General features: G+C 39.3%; 1 protein-coding gene across 3 annotated transcripts in view; it reads right to left on the bottom strand.

Annotated features, from left to right (window-relative positions):
- Positions 1 to 17,635, bottom strand: part of CHST9 (carbohydrate sulfotransferase 9) — a 292,759-nt gene that overhangs the window by 158,319 nt on the left and 116,805 nt on the right. For all 3 annotated transcript variants that reach the window (XM_077974631.1, XM_077974632.1, NM_001261472.1), the window contains 1 exon segment: positions 2,769 to 2,807. In XM_077974631.1, coding sequence (XP_077830757.1) covers positions 2,769 to 2,807 — 39 coding nt within the window.

The following is a 17,635-nucleotide window of genomic DNA, read 5'->3' as shown; positions in this document are numbered from 1 at the left end:
TTCAAAAATGACAATGAATGATACCAAGTTATACATATTCTCTTGTGAGTTATTTCTGGTGTATGAAAAGTAGCATTACACATGAATCAATAGCCAGGATTGCAATCACTGTAGACGGACTCTAAATAGAAGTCACTAAATAGACTACAGGACAGTTTAATTCCACAGTCTTAACACCATCAGCTAGATGCTTTACTGAGAAACTCAGTCCAAACTAAATTAGTGTAATCTTTGGAACATGATTCACTCAGTTATGTAATGAAATGAAAGCTACTTAAGTTTTGTTGACGACCATTATACATAGTAGAGCCATTTCAATTAAGTGAAAATGGCAATAGAATCATAGACACATTAGAAAAAACTTTAGCAATGATTTAACCAAAATCTTTATCAATCTCTTGTCATCATTCTTTTAGGAGGTGCCCAACCCCTGCACATGTTTACAAACATAATCTCATTCTTTCCAGTGCCAGAGACGTTTCCTTGTTGTGAAGTTATTTCTTACCCTGAACAAAAAGTTGCTTCTGTGTAACTTTCATCTTAGTCCAAGAGTCTTTAAACAAAGAATTAACCTTAACCAACCAAAAAATGAGGGTCTTGGTAGGTCCTGGTTTTAATAGGAATATTCTAAAATATTTTCTAATTTTTTTGTCTCAATTATTATACATTTAGTGCAATAGGATAGGGTAGATTGAAAGGGTCTAGAACCTAATATTCGTCTTTCTTAGCTGGGAGATAAACTCAGCTGTAAACAAGAGGGTGCGGGGTATATAGTAACTGAGGAGGCAGGACATAGAATCTGAGGAAAATGAACAAAGATGTGAAAAAATCCAAGCAGGAAGTCAGAAATAGGAGTGTCCATGATGTTTTCGGTATCTTAGCCACGTACTTTATCTAAAGAAGTCTACATTCAGGCCAGCACCACAGACTGATTGTAGTATTTATGACTATAGGGGCAAACAGTATGTTCCAATCTTAAAAACTCAGACTATTGTTACAAATTTAGATTTCCTGAGGGCATGATTTGTTGTCCTTTGAAATGATTAGGAGTCCCCTAACATTCCCCTAGAATATGGGCTCTATCCATTAGTTCTCCTTAACCTCACCCTCTCATAGAAATCAGGCAATTGACAAGCTATAAATCAGATAGGGCAAATTTGTAAAAATCCCACTAGTAAAGGGGGTTTTCTCATAACTCTAGTGACCTGTGTTCCCTATCAAAGATGCTGCTGCCTTAAAGATTTTCCATTTGTTGAGAAGTGTTTTATTAAGCAAGTCACTGAACAAAGCATTAAAATGACTAGCACTTTGTTTTGAAAAGAAAGGTTAGCATGGTGGGGGTGCAGGAAAGGACAAGGAGTGAAGATGCCTAAGTCCTCGTCCTGCCTCTGTCTCTAACCTTGGCGTCACCTTGATCACACAGAATTTTAGAAGCCATGACTATGGAGGGAACCTAATGAGGCATCAGACTTAACACTTTGGCCAACTTAGCTTTCTTCCAAACTGTGTATTTTCTTTAACTAAGAAGGTAGGACTTACAGCATTATGGAAATAGAATTTTAGAAGCTGTACAAATAATTTCTCCCCTAAGGAGCAATAATGAAGGTAATCATACCTGTGAGGGAATCAGAAACTTTCTTGCTTTCATAATTATGTGTGTGTGTGTGTGTGTGTGTGTGTGTGTGTGTGTGTGTGTGTGTGTGTTCATGATCAGGCCTTAAAAGATTCCTAGAGAACGCAAACAATAATATTTAACAGGAAATTCATGCAGGTAGTAAGTTGCCCACTTATCTGAAATGAACGCTAAGGTTAGAAAGGAGAAAAGAGACATATGCTCTTTATACACTTTTAGATTAAGATGGATCTTTGTCTTCTACTGACTATACTGACTTTTTGGAAACACACACAATATCTTATTAAACACACACAATATCTTATTACCAGACAAGAAATGAAGCTAAAAGAAGCTAGTGGATGGGAGTGATTGGTAGCGCTCACTTATCACAGGAGTAATGGTTGGTGGAAACTTGGGAAGGATGGCGGGCATAGGTACACATGCCAAATTAGCATTCTCTATGGTTGTTGGCAATTTCTGGGCACTGTGAGCTGCAACACTGCTCCTATGCAAAGATTGACTTGATAAATGAAAATCTGTCTTACCTCACAACTTTAAGCTAAAAGGCGAGTAATGGAAATATGAAAATGTAAAAACTTAAGTTTGTATTAGTTAGCAAATATTGACCCCTACTATGTGCAATGGCACTCTGCCAAAGCGTGGTTCACTTCTGCATCCATATGAATTTAGAAGTGAAGGCATTCTTGAAATTCCTCCAAAACATAAAGACGCTTCTCAGTTAATATTGTCCTGAAAAACATCCACTACATAAACGGTTTTAGGAAATAAAATTGAGATTCACAGTCACTTGGGAAACTAAACTGGTTGTCAACTGTCAACTATCACATCACAACGTCTGTATTTTAATACTGTTGGTTGCAAGACTTACCTTTAAATAGATAATCATGAAAAAATTAAACGACATTACATCTCATTTTCTTTTGAATGTAATGATTGAATGAAAAGGGAATAACTGATGTGAAAGTGAAAAAGCTAAATGTGTGAATTTATTTTAATTAAATTAATATCGACCAGTTCAAAAACCATAAATGATGAATTTTAGTGTGTATTTTTGAATAATAAATTAAAAACATTTTAAAGGTGGAAATAAAATCAGGAAATAAAGCTGGAGCCCATTAGAAAAAAATCTTACCTGAAGTTACTTTTTGTTCTCTTCTCTTCTCCACTCTCCCTGAAATGAGAAGTGGCAGATAAGTTACAGCATGGAATCATGAGAATATGATGAAAATAAGATGAAAGCCCAGTTTATAGCAATTTCTAAACACAACCACTACTTCAGCCATGTCCAATGTGCTCCTGGAGATGACTGGGCTCAGCTGACAGGCATGAGAACTGCTTGCAAACCAATTTATGAAAGTAAAAAATAAATAACTATGCATTAAATGTGCTATTGGATTTTAAAAATCTTGTTAGTAAGGGTCATTTACTCAACAATAAACCTACAAAGGGCAAATCCCCATAGAAAGTACTATGGAAAAAACAGCTAAATAAGACTATGCCTTCTTACAATCCACTTGAAAAAACAGAAAGGACAGACAATATAACATGAAGTGAGACGTGCCTCAAACGATGTAGAATGTTTAAAGATATGAGTTGATGAAGCAGTTATTTTAAGAAAGGAGGGGGTGCTCATGAAGTTATGGAGAAAGTGGTATTTGATTTTGACCTTGAGATACAAATGGGATTTGATAAATTTGAAATAGAGAAATGACTGACTCTTGGCAAAGAAAACAGTATGGGCTAAATGGACAGAGTATTTGTGCAAGAAGACCTTGCACACTTACAGCAGTGCATAGGAGGAAGACTATCCTAGAGGTTAGGCACAAGGTAATGAATGTGGGGACTGAGTTATGGCAGTGGGAATGGAGGGGAGGGAAGTAGTGGATGCGAGAGACAGTGGGGAGGCCAAAACAATAGGGCCCAGCGATTTATAAAATGTGAGTTGCCAGGAAGGTGGAGAAGTCAAGATGAATGGTTAGCTAGGTGACTTTGGGCACAGAGATGCAAGTTGGGGAAATGGTATTATAGAATGCGATGGGGCTGGGAATAACAAGTTCAGTGTTAGAATGACTGACTTTGAAGTACTATGGGGACAAGGAACTTGTAAGAGGTCAGAAAATTTAAATGTCCTAATATATATGCCTCTGACATTGGAGCATCCAGGCTTGTAAAACAAATACTACTAGATCTAAGAAAAGAGATACAGCCACACAGTAATGGTGGGGGGACTCCAACAGGCACTGACAGCATCAGACAAATTAAGGAGGCAGAAAACTAACAAAGCAACTGTGGACTTAAATGAACTTTTGACCAAATGGACCTAACAGACATCTACTGAATATTCCATCCAGCAATCACAGAATACACATTCTTCTCATCTGTGCACAGAACATTCTCTAAGATTGACCACATACTCAGTCACAAAGCAAGACTCAATAAATTCAAAAAATCTGAGTTGAAATTACAGATGCAAGAAGTGTTCATCGTAAGAAGATGGCTGAAGCTGAAGGAGTGAATGGGGCATAAAGGCAGACAGCACAGAGGAGTGGGCGGAGGACAATAACTAAGATGACATGACGGCTGCTTTTGTTTTGTGATACAGGCCCATGGGAAGTCGGAAGCAGCCGAGATCCAGGGAGCTCAACAAAGTGCAAGCTCCTGTACCACAAATCAAGTTTTAGAAGTATGGGGGTTTTCAATAGCATGTTGCTACTACTTGGGGAGTTCACATGATTTTTGCTAGACTGTGAGAGTAGTTTTAGCAGAGAGTGGGCAGAGAACACAAGAGAGACTGCCAGGGTCTGGGAAGTAAGTGTGTGATGAGGAAGTGGAGCTGAGGACATGGCTTCTTGTTTATCAAATTTGTCAGCCTCCAAATGAGTCAAATAAGTGAAATGGGACAATAGCTTGAACAGAAGTCAACCCAAGGTTTTTGCTAAGCTATGGAAAACGTAAGCATGCTTCTAGACTTAGGTAAGAAACTGTGCACCTGGGCGATGAACACCACGGTGGAGGTTAGGGCCTTGGTTTTGGATAAGTGAGGGCCATCCTTCCAGCTGCCACTTTTTTGTCATCTATCAACATTCTTTAGCTGGAGCTAGTTACTAAGAAGTTAGGCCACACGTTGAAGCTACATGTAAACTGTATCCAAGCTTTCCTAGCAGCCCTTCAAGTCTTCTAAAGTCCTAAAATATAAGGTGGAAAATGTACAATCTTTCCTCGTGTCGCTGCGAAAAGTGTACAATTCATTTAACTGGCACTTTGATTAATGGCACGTTATATTTATTTGGGTGATTTCCAGAGGACTTGTTTGATGCAATTTATTTCAATGATTCCAACAGATAAATAACACGAATAATCCATTTAAAGGCCTCATTCATTACCAAGTGTGACAGGGCACCTCCTCATTTAAGTTTTCCACTGGGCAAGCCACTGCTTACTGTTTGATTATTCACTTATGAATACTAGAGGCCTCAGACATTTTCATAAATTTTAAAAAATGGTATTCAAGGCTTGAATTGTAAATTACGTAAAGAAAAACATCTTTTTGAAGTATCTTTAACCTATATTAGAATGAGTTTCTAATTCTGAAAGTTGGAAGTGTATGTATTTGAGATAAATAATATGGTGTAGTGATCAAGGTGTCCCCAGTGATTCCCATCTTCTCTTCTTTCGATATTTATGTCCCGTGTAATCCCACTGATTTAGACTGACTGTGTAATCAAGCATTTTGCGGGAATAATAGAGTGTGATTTTGAGGTTGATCCTTAAGAAAATTGTAGCTTCCAGTTTGGGTGTGGTGGCTCACGCTTGTAATCTCTGTGCTTTGGTAGGCTGAGGCAGGAGGATCACTTGAGACCAGCAGTTTGAGACCAGCCAGTGCAACATAATGAGACCACCATCTCTAAAATGTTTTTAAAAGATTAGCCAGGCCTGGTGGCACACATCTGTCGCCTCCCTAATTAGTTGGGAGGCCGAGGCAGGAGGATCATTTGAGCCAAGGAGTTTGAGGTTACCAGGAACTATGACTGCACCACAGCACTCTACCTGAACAGCAAAGCAGGACCCCATCTCGAAAAACAAAGACAAAAATCTATGGCTTCAAACTTCCTTTCTTTTGGATCACTCCCTCTGGGGGAAGCCAGATAATATGTTGTGAGGACACTCAAGCAGCCCTATGGAGAGGTCCACGTGACATGGAACTGAGGCCTCCTGTCAACAGCCAATGAGGAACAAAGGCCTGCCAGCAGCCCCCATCAACTTCCCAGGCATATGAGCAATCCATTTACCAGCCCTAGTCAAGCCTTCAGCTGACAGCAGCTCTGGCCAACATCTTGACTGTAATCTTGAGAAAGCCAAAACCAGAACCATCCAGTTGGCTATTCCAGAGTCCCCCACAGAAACCATGTGAGCTGATAGGTTTGTTTTTAGCTGCTAAATGCTGAGATAAGTGTTATGTATATGTTACGAAAGTCTGTCATAATTCATCATTTAATATACTATACCTACAGTAGTGCCAATTGCAGGCATATCAATCAGTCTCCCTGATTTTCTCATTTGTAAAGTGGGGATCAGGGCCTACTTCTCTGGAATGCTGTGAGGATTAAACAATTCCATATGGTAAAGCTAGCAAGAAATGGACAAAATTAACATGAAATATTGGCATCTCATGTTTCAGAAGGGAGGCTGAAAGGTGCAACTTTTTTTATGAATACCTCAAATTTTTTTAATGAAGACCTCAAACAATTCTCAGCCCCTATGTCATATGAAAGGGCTTTGTAAACTGTGGAGTGCTATATAAATGCTACCTATTAGTTTTATCATGAATTAGTCCTGTTACAGGAATCTACTTAGATTTCTTAGTTATATATATATGTATGTGTGTATATATAGGTGTGCATATATATATACACACACACGTACACACTAAACATCAAATTAGAAAAATAAAAATTACATAGGACAGTATTATATTGATCAATGGACACAGATATTGAACTGTTCAGATGGAGATGACCCTCTAGGCTTCCTTCTTTAGTATCTTTATCTCAGTCTGAATGGGTGATCTTATCTCTCATTCTCTCAATGCTCACTTTCCCCAAAAGAGATGATTGTGACACTACATCTCTAGCTCCAAAATCTACTTAGGTTTTAAAGCCTCCTGGAGATCTCTACCTGTGTCCTCCACTGCACTTCAACACATGTCCTTAACTTAAATAATTATAGTCCCAATTTCTCTAATGACCAGTGATGATGAGCTTAATGTGGCACATATACATCATGGAATACTACGCAGCCATAAAAAAGAACGAGTTCATGTCATGGCCGGGTGCAGTGGCTCAAGCCTGTAATCCCAGCACTTTGGGAGGCCAAGACGGGCGGATCACGAGGACAGGAGATTGAGACCATCCTGGCTAACACGGTGAAACCCCATCTCTGAAAAAAATACAAAAAACTAGCCGGGCGAGGTGGCGGGCGCCTGTGGTCCCAGCTACTCGGGTGGCTGAGGCAGGAGAATGGCGTGAACCCAGGAGGCGGAGCTTGCAGTGAGCTGAGATCTGGCCACTGCACTCCAGCCTGGGTGACAGAGCGAGACTCTGTTTCAAAAAAAAAAAAAAAAAAAAAAAAAAGAATGAGTTCATGTCCTTTGCAGGGATATGGATGAAACTAGAAACCATCATCCTCAGCAAACTAACACAGGAACAGAAAATCATACACCACATGTTCTCACTCACAAGTGGGAGTTGAACAATGAGAACACACAGACACAGGAGGGAGGGGAACGTCACAAACTGGGCCCTGTTGGGGGTTGGGAGAAAGGGAAGGGAGAGCATTACGACAAATACCTAATGCATGCGGGGCTTAAAACCTAGATGATGGGTTGATAGGTGCGGCAAACCATCATGGCACAGGTATACCTATGTAACAAACCTGCATGTTCAGCACATGTATCCCAGAACTTAAAGTAAGAAGGAGGAGAAGGAGGAGGAGGAGGAGGAGGAGGGGTGGGAGGAGGAGGAGGAGGAAGATGCCATTAAAACAAGAATAATTATAGTCCCCTACAAAACTGCTCATCCTTGGTGTCTGCTCAGGCAACCAAACATAAAACCTAAGAGCCACAGGCTTCTTTCTTTTGCTCCTTCTTCCCATCTAATCTGTCCATCAGTCCGATCCATTCCTCTCTATCAGGTCTTTGAAACATATCTTCTTATACTGCCATCACCCCAGTTCATGAACTTTCTATCTGTTCCTGGGGTTATCTATTTTCTATGGGCTCCTAACTGGTTTGTTGGTTTTTTCTTTCCTTGTAATCCAATCACTCCTAAATATCAAACTCTACATTTCTTAATATAAAATTTATGACCTTGGACAATTTGGCCATAACTTTCCTTCTGCTGCCACTCCTCAAGCATCACATAGAGGAGTTACCCATTATACCAGGAATTACACCCCCACCCCAGTTCCCCATTCATGCTGTTTCTGCTTCCTAGAATGTCCTGTCACATGGCTTCTGCCTATCAAAACCCTATTCAACTTTTAGAGCTCAGCTCAGCTGCCAGCCCTCTGTGAAGTCTTTTCTTTTGGGTCAACTCCCCAAACTCTCCATGCCCTGAAGAATGAAGAACCCTTCTTCTGTGCTCCTGTAGCCTTTCATTTATGCCTCTGCCATAGAACTAATTCTTATTTTGGTTCACAATTAGTTGTGTGTTTGTTTGCCTAACTGGATGGTGGCTTCCTTCAGGACAAGTAGAGAGTCCCACATTGTTCTCTCTCCCGAAGTCTAGCAGTGTGCCTTAAACACAAATACTCCAACCCACTCTGAAATGCTGGAGAACATGAAGTCAATTTTAGTGCTGCTAAAATGTAGTGAAAGTACAACCAAGAATAGAGCTTTTAGCAGGTATGTATATTACAACTGACAACCAAGAAAACTATTATATTAGAAAAGAGGGTGATAAAATAATAGAAAGGCTTTCAGAATAATGAACACACATTCTCTCCTAGTTGTGCTTTATTTTATCACAGATTCTAGTTTTAAAACAAAACATTAAAATATGGTTTGCATCTTATTTCTGTTTAAACCTGGATGTGGCATCCACTTGTGATGAATAAAAATAGACCATAACCTCATAAAAATTGAATTTGCAAGATAAAACTTTTTTTTTTCTTATATGAGAAAATTTATTTAATTGAACACTAAAGTTCCGCATCTCATGACTATTTATCTATGTAAACTGAGTCTCAATATTTTTAAAAGCTATTTTAGACTTGAGGTTGTGGATATTGTTTCATGTAGAAACATTACATATATATCAATTTACAGTACATTTCAATACTTCAGTATGGAAGTAGTCTCTTAATCACAGGGATTGTTTTTGATCTTTTAAAACCACGGGCACATAAATGGCAATTTGATGCTGTCTCACCAATAATGAGTAGGGCCATCTGTATTACAACTCAGTATCTCATGTCACTTCTCAGGAAAAGGAAATTATATATGTGTGTGCGCGCGCGCGTGTATGCGTGCACACGTATGTTTATACACATTTATATGTACACTATATATATGTGTGTATATATATACACACACACATATACTATATTTTCATGCTCAACTATAGTCTCCTCTCTAAAATATGTTCTCTCTTCTACTTGCTTCCATCTTTTTATGATAAAGTCTGTCGTGGTATCTTATGAAACTTGTCTCACCGCACTACCAATTTCTCAGTAGCCAATTCTGAGTTTGCGTTCACTTTCAGGCATTTTATCTGCCCTGCTCTGAGAGGTATTATTAATCACATCCTGTTGCTAGGATACCTGAGAATGTTCATTTATGTCTGATGTTTCTTTGGCAAAACGCAGTATGAAGAAGGCATAGAATCATGACAATGAAAATTACTGTGCACATGCTACTTATTAAAAAAGGGGGGAAGAGCATAACCACCAGATAATATAATGCTAACTGCCATGAACTGCTTAATATCGTTTTTGTTTCACCTGGATTTTAATGGAAAAAAACTGGCAATATTTTTGGATAATGAGAATCTGTAGTGCTTCTATACTTCTGAGTTAACTAGAAAAAGTGGAAGGTGGTAGGGTTTCGGTTCGGTTCATTTCAGAGACGAAGGAGCTTGAAATGCTTCAAATGCTTCCTTTACCAGACAGGGTGACTAGGTTATAGTGCTAGTTGATTTGCAAGCCCAGACCTAAAACCCAGGTCACCACTATTGCCATGTTTAGCTATGTTAATGCAAAATTTTTGAGAAAAGTGGGATGTGGAATTGGATAATAATAGTAAAAAAAAGCCTTTATCAATATATTAAAATAATTTCAAAATTATGCCATCTTGGGTGCTAGTACACCAAAAAATCCTTCTTATTGGTTGTCATGAGATAATATGGATACATAAAATCCACCTAAATGCAAGATTTTCTTAGTCAATCCCTTCCTATGGGAAACAGCATAATATAACAAAAGGAACATGGATTTAGATTTCGATGGACTAACTTCTCATCCTACCGAGGGATGCCTGTGAGCTATGTATGGAATGAAGTCTAGAGTATCTTCTCATTACATGTGCTTTGTGTTCTCACCTCTTCTCTCTTTTGTGTGTGTGTGCGTGCACACAAGATTTGTTTGGAATATATAATCAGTCCCTAGGTTTTAAAAGTTGCAGGAATAAATTATTTTTAAAAATATTTCTGCAGACTGCCTTTTAACTAGTCAATTATTGTTTATCAAATTATTTGTTTTGATGAAACAATTTTTTAACTTCTAATTATCTAACCACAGTGTTTCAGGAGTAAGATACTTGAAAGATCTTGAAATTTTCTTTTTATCAGGTAACTATTTATTCAGTACTTACTATGAGTTGGGCATTCTATTGACACTTAAATATTAGTTCATTTAATTTTCCAGGTAACTCTATGAAGTAGATGAAAATGACTTTCACTTTCTGAGGGTGAAGGCAGGCTCCGAATCTTTTTTTTCACATGCACAAGGTTCCAGTTAATGAATGTCAGACCTGGAATATGAATCCAGATATTTTTACCTTTTCTGTACTTATTAGCTGTGGTGATTAAGGACAATTTTGTAGAGTGGTGAAGAACTTAGATTTGTAGCTCTGCCACTTGATCACTGTGGTACCTCATTTAATCTAAGGTGATTTGTGTTTATCTGGAAATGGGGGTAATGCAAGTACCTACTTCACAGGGTCACTGTGAAGATTAAATAAAATGATGTGTTTAATAATAATCTCTCCATGTTTTGAGTGCATAACACAACAATATTTGTAATGCTCTCACCTTGGTGCCTGGGACACAGCACACAGTGCATTGCTAGGTGCTCCTCTTTACAAATATTCTATATCAGGTAGTCCTTAATAGCATATAATAATTCTTTATATCCTCAGGGTCGATGACTTCTATTATGAATATTATAAAGTTGAGACTTCGGGAGGTTTTTGGTATATTTACATCACCTCCCTCTCTTCTCTTCTTTTTGTTTCCAAGGGAAAAGAGCTTCCCATTTTAGTGAATTCCCTTTCTGTCATCCTCATGTCCTAACTCTTTTCAAATACTAATTGGTTTGATGAAAACCAAATTTACATGTCAAAATTATCCCCAGTTATGAGCTAAGATCATATGATTTTAGGATGCAGGCTTTATGGCTTGAATTCCTATTCACACTTTGGAGTGACCAGCTGCTGTGGACTGTCAATAGTCGAATGTGGTCTGAAGAGAAAGGGAGAGCTGCTCTAGCAATCAGAGACCTCCCTGCCAGAACTTGTTCTCCTCAACAATTGGTAGTAGGATCTTAAAAAAGTAACTTGGCTCGGCCGGGCACGGTGGCTCAAGCCTGTAATCCCAGCACTTTGGGAGGCCGAGACGGGCGGATCACGAGGTCAGGAGATCGAGACCATCCTGGCTAACACGGTGAAACCCCGTCTCTACTAAAAAATACAAAAAACTAGCCGGGCGAGGTGGCGGGCGCCTGTAGTCCCAGCTACTCAGGAGGCTGAGACAGGAGAATGGCCCGAACCCGGGAGGCGGAGCTTGCAGTGAGCTGAGATCCGGCCACTGCACTCCAGCCTGGGCGACAGAGCGAGACTCCGTCTCAAAAAAAAAAAAAAAAAAAAAAAGTAACTTGGCTCTTGCAAGATTCAATGGTCTATTCATTTAGACAGGTAAATGCTATCTACTAATAATTTCAAAAGAAATTATGCAAACAGGGATGTGAGAGGATTTTATGTACTATATTGTAAGAGGAGGAACAGAGAAGTTTAACTGGGCCAATTTGAAAACCAACTGGTCTGTAGAGGTACATAAAACTGTAGCTTCTGGGTGGTCAACGGTATAAAAGAATGAGGAATTTATTTTATAATTTATGGCTGGATTCATGCTGATGTTGAAACACCAGCCTCCATAGACATTGAGGATACCTTCTGTACGGCTGTGAATCCTCTCTGCCCTCCTGCAGGTTTAGATAAACTCCACTTGCTCCTGTCTGTTTCTATTTGCTTAGTTGATATGTTGCTAGGACACTTAGGCAAAGAGAGCCATTATGAGCACAGCGAGTACTGTGAGCTCCAGACAGTGTGTACTGAGATACAAAAACTGGCCCTTCAGAAACATATCGATACAGCTAGATCTGGGCTTCTGAGGTCAGCCATCTGCCTTGGCAGGGCTGACTCTCCATCTGCACTCCCCAGCCCTGGGGTCTGCCATCCGGCATAGCGTGGAGAAAGCCTGAGAAGGACCGAATGCCCAAAGATTTGCAGGCGGCTGACCTCTCTGCAAAGAAATAATAAAATCAGTATGAGAAACAACAGTTTTAGGTTGTCTTGGAAATTCCCAAGTACAAAATTTCTTCCCACTGAGATCTACCCGACAAGCACATAATTAACGTGACAAACAACAGCCCCTTTCAGATTTCCAACATTGGTCTGGCTGAATTAAATCTTAGAGTAAACCTTTTGATATTCAGGATCTCATTCTGAGGCAGTCATTTCTTGGCAGAGAAGATTTTTGGAAGACCTTTAGAGGTTGAAGTCAGACTGGCAATAGTAAATACATAGTTAGTGCCAGGTTTTAAATAGCTTTGCAAAATAGGAATGCTAGTCTTAATTGCGTAAGCTGCAGCTACTGACTAAAGCAGGGATGTGAGCATTTGTACTTTCCTTTGAGCATTGAACATGTTTCTAGTAAGTTAGGTGTGAGTAGTCACTTTTAAATAATATAATATTCTAAATGTCTTTGGTGTGTTTATTATATTGAGAGAAACTGGAATAAATTATTTTGTAAAATGACAAATCTTTTCATAATATGTTTATTCACTCCTGTGCTGGAACAAAAATGGTAACACATTAAGAGTTAGAGTTTAATTTCCTTCCCCTTGAATATTTGCAGGCCTAGTAACTTGCTTACCCAATTGAATACAGCAGAAATGATGCTTTGCCAATCTCTAAGCTTAGGCCTTGAGAATCGGGCAGCTTCTACTTCCTGTCTTTAAAAATGTGCTCCAGACACCAGGTAAGAAGTCAGACTACCCTGAGACCACCACGCTGTAAGGAAGCTCAAGCTAACCACACATGGAGGCCACATGGAAAGAGAGCTGCCTGAACAGTATGTGACCAGCTCCCAGGTGTTCCAGCCATCTCAACCCAGGGACCAGATATGTGGGACAAGAAACCATTTTAGAAGGGGATTTTCCAGCTCTAGTCACTTCAGCAAATGCCATGTGGATTTGAGACAGACTGCCCTGCCAAAATTTCCCAAATCCCTAAGCCACAAAACTGCAAGCAAAATATCATTTTTATATCATTAAGTTTTGTCATACTTGGTTACACAGGAATAGTTTTTCTTTGTTTTTCATGAGAATATTTATTGACATACATATCAATATATATTGATATCTTTTCCTTTAAAGCAGGGGTCACCTAGATTCCTTCTTTCCTAAGAGGGTTTGCTCAATATACCTATAAATATGTTTTATTATTCAGCATTTTAGCATCTAAAATTATTGCTTTTCATGAAAAAAGAATAAAGTCTGTTATTAGGAGTGCAGTTAAAGCACAATTTCTATAGAGTACTACATACTTTGTTTTATTAGTTTTACAATTTTACCCTGTCAAGCTGAGTAAAAGTAAAGTGGAGACTTGCCAGTAGTACAGCACATCAGAACTTGTGAACCATCAATTGGGGTACCCATTTGAAACAATGACATTAAAATATGTATCTAGGCTTCAAAAACTTTACCATATATTGTTACAATTATATAGAAATCCTCTGAACTGAAACACTCGAAAGACTCAACACAATTTTTGGTAAATAATTTAAAATAGTCTTATTTTCCCTGGGTAGATTTACTTCTAAAGGATCAATTAGTGGAATCTATATTGAATTAGAGCTTTAATATTATTTAGAGTTAATTTTCTGTGTGAAGGCAACAACGGGAAGCATTTCATTAGGAAAGGCAATGATATGAGTCCAATCAGAATCTATGCTTGTGAAGTCTGAGTGGGTTCACTTTAAATAGCAATTTATGTGACTAACGAACACACAGTCCTGCCTAGATTTTCATCTGGGGGAAACAAGGACATTTCATTGCTCTTTTCCCCCACACTCTTAATCATCATCTCATTAGCTTGTGGAGAAAGCTGGTGGAGGCCAGAGGTGAACTTTATTTTCTTCTTTGAGATGTCACTACAGTTTTTAATCTTGCTAGCCCCAAGTTTTTCCTTTTTTTATCTTAAAAATATCCTTGTCACACTCATCTTTTCCTTCACATTGACCCACATCAAAGGTTTGGACCTTAGACATTCAGGGAAGCTGATATTTCATGGATAGAAGGAAGAAAACAAGAAAAGTGTGCCTAGATGAGTGGATACTGATTTATTGTTTTCAGGCCTTGCAGGCTACTTTATAAGCTTGTAAAGACTGTCCCCCGGAAACTTGGTTGAATGGAATTTGCTAGGAAAATTGTTAATTGTCTAGTGCATTTTAGGTGTAGAAGAGGCTCCCCACCACTTGGGCACTTAGGAGAAAACAACCAGAGCACATCTTGTTGAGTGTCTGTTATGTGAGAGACAGAAAGATAGGCACTTCATGTCTGCAACGCTATTGTAAAAAGCAAACAAGAAATTCACAGTCAAGATTCAGGAAGGGGCCCTAGAGAAGAGGCTGGGGACTGGTACAACTCATAGGGCCTCCAAGTGGGGGCTGGAAATGAGCCTGTACCTAATAATAGAGACACACAGGAAGAGACACTCCAGGAGTGAAGAGAAATGTTGTCTGAATGCCTAAGGCAACAAGCTATTTTCTGGAAAAATCTTTCATTAGTGTTCAGTGTGAATTGCTGACTTCAGAAAAAGCAAGCCAGACACTGGCACAGTGCAGCCCACCAGAAGGGTGGGAAGTAGGGTACTCCAGGGAGCGGGCGCAGGTGAGCTCCAGGAAGGAGAGTGGGAATGTCGAAAAGAGGATCCCGACTAGATGGGGTCACTGAGAGCTAAGATTTGCACAAGACTAAGAGTTTGGCATTGTCAGGGAAGGGCAGTAACTTTCCAGCTTTATTTACTGTGAAAAACACAATTGAGTGCCTGTCCACAGTCCTTTCTCCTCTTTTTCTATGCTGGTACCCAACTCTCTACTCACATGACATGCATAAAACATGTAAACTAATCATCATGGTCCCCATCCCCCTTAGTTTAGGTGGTCGTTTGATATTTCTGGCTAATGACATGTACATTTATTTATTTAGAGATGAGGTCTCACTATGTTGAGCAGGCTAAACTCAAATTCCTGGGCTCAAGTGATCTTCCTGCCTCAGCCTCCCAAGTAGCTGGAATTACAGGCACATGCCATCACATCCAGTTATAGGTGAGATGAATTCTGTTGAAGAACTTCATTAAAAGATTTTTCTTGCCAATAAAAAGAGACGCATGGGAGAAACCATCTCCTTTTCTTTCAGTGCATGTTGTCACATCGGGGCATGATGCCTGGGACATGAGGACAAAACCAACTTACTCCAAGAATGACTGAGGGGAACACACCCCAAGGGTGAAGTCACCAAGCCTCTGAATTAATGTAGCATGGGGCCACCCTACCTCAGGATTTTTTGTTATGTGTTATTTAACCTTTTTGGGTATAAGTTCAAGTTTTTGTACTTGTAGCTGAAAGCATACACAAGCCAACTACAAAAATAATATTCAATGCTAAATACACTAGGAATAAAACCTAAAGGAAAGAATTAAGAGCTTTAATATTACTTAGAGTTAATTTTAAACTTTAAAACAGTTCCAAAAATTGTAGGCGTGAGACTCTTCCCCAGCCAGGCACTGTACTTTAGAGGATCTTCTCTTGCTCTCTTTCACACACATCACTTTCACAGAAGGTGAGGAGGGCCCAGGTGTCTGTCTATGGAGTCCACACCTTTCCTAGACCATGCACTGAGTACCTGGGATGCCAGAATTCTCTGACCTAACTCTGTCCAGATCAGATCACTGGAGGAGGGGACCAGATTGGATCATTGGTGTGTAGACTCCAAGGCCCGAGGAATGTTCAAAGGATTCCTGGGGCTTTGATGTGTGTATCGATGGCCCCAATGCACGTGCATGAGGCCCCTTGCAATGCTGGAGGGACTGTGATGAAGGTAGAAAGAAAAGGGGACCTACACTGGTTCTCAAGGAGAGCAAAGATCACCTGGTGGCCGCCAAGCAGATCATCTGGAGGAAAATCTCCTTATGTGAGGAATTCAGAAGTAATGAGATTTCTAGAATTTCTGTACATTTCTAGAATGCAATCCTGTTGAAACCCATTGTACAACCTTTGCTGACATCAAGACACCAAAACATGCACAAATGTAATCATTTCTCATGACCAGTATGACTAATATGGTCCAAATCACCCTTCAGCTCCTGCGTTAAGGTCCACAAATACCCCTAAGGAAGATCCAACCTGGTACACTCAGTCCTCTCTTACTGAAGCTGCACTCTGCTACAGCATTCCTTCTATCTAATAAAACATTCCTCTTCAAACTTACGCTGTTGCTGCTCAATTCTTTTTACTGCTGAGAGGCAACCACTCTTTGCTGCCGGGGCTCTGACACCTCACCCAGTAGTTCTCTTGCCTCAGGCCCAGCAATTACAGGGGCAGGTGGGTCATGACAAAACACCAAGGGTAGTTCCCAGGAGAATGCACAGAGATGACTAGCACACATGCGCTATCTCACTGGATTCTTAGCTCAGTCCCAGGGGAAGGAACAGGGAAATATTTTGTCCATAGCTTGTAAATAAATAATAGAGACTCAGAAAGGTAAACTTGCATAAACTTGCCCAAGATTACGCAGTAAACATTAGATCCTGGATTAGAATCCAGAGCTTTCACAAATCACACTGTTTACCACATATGCTCCCTCATATTTTTGTGATACTGGCCTAATTTATGTACAAAACTGAGAGACACAAATTGATTTAAATTATCCTTTTGATTTATACAGTCTTCAGTTTCCTATCTCAAACACACCTAGCAAAGCTTATCCTAAGGAGACAAAATACAAATAAATACAAGTATCTTTATAAATGATCATTGTCAAATTTATTGTATGTTTCAAAAATTGGAGAAATTCTTTTAAAAATTGCTGATGTGAGGTAAATAAAGTAGGATGGAGTTAGCCTTTCCTCCTAGCATTATTTTATAGGATACAGACAATCCACTGTCATGTGCATAAAATGTTCTCTGAAGTCTTGTGGAAATGGGTCATTTCTATTCTTTTTCCTTTGTTGTGCAAAATATGTAAGTTTTTCCTTCCATAAAATTATCTGAACTGGCTGCTTACATAGCCCCAATCTGTCAGTTTGATTTTAAACTCCTCAATTCATTATTTGCTATAGATTCTTTTTTCAAAAAATTATGAGATCATTTGCATTTTACATGTGTGTGGTTTTTTTAAATTGAGGTTTTATCCTTCAGTTGAACGAGTTGTATTCAAATCTGGGTG

The sequence above is a fragment of the Macaca mulatta genome, chromosome 18 (assembly GCF_049350105.2).
Source record: "Macaca mulatta isolate MMU2019108-1 chromosome 18, T2T-MMU8v2.0, whole genome shotgun sequence".
Taxonomy (NCBI): domain Eukaryota; kingdom Metazoa; phylum Chordata; class Mammalia; order Primates; family Cercopithecidae; genus Macaca; species Macaca mulatta.
Note: the sequence above shows the minus strand (reverse complement) of the source record. Positions and strands in the feature narration are given on the sequence as shown.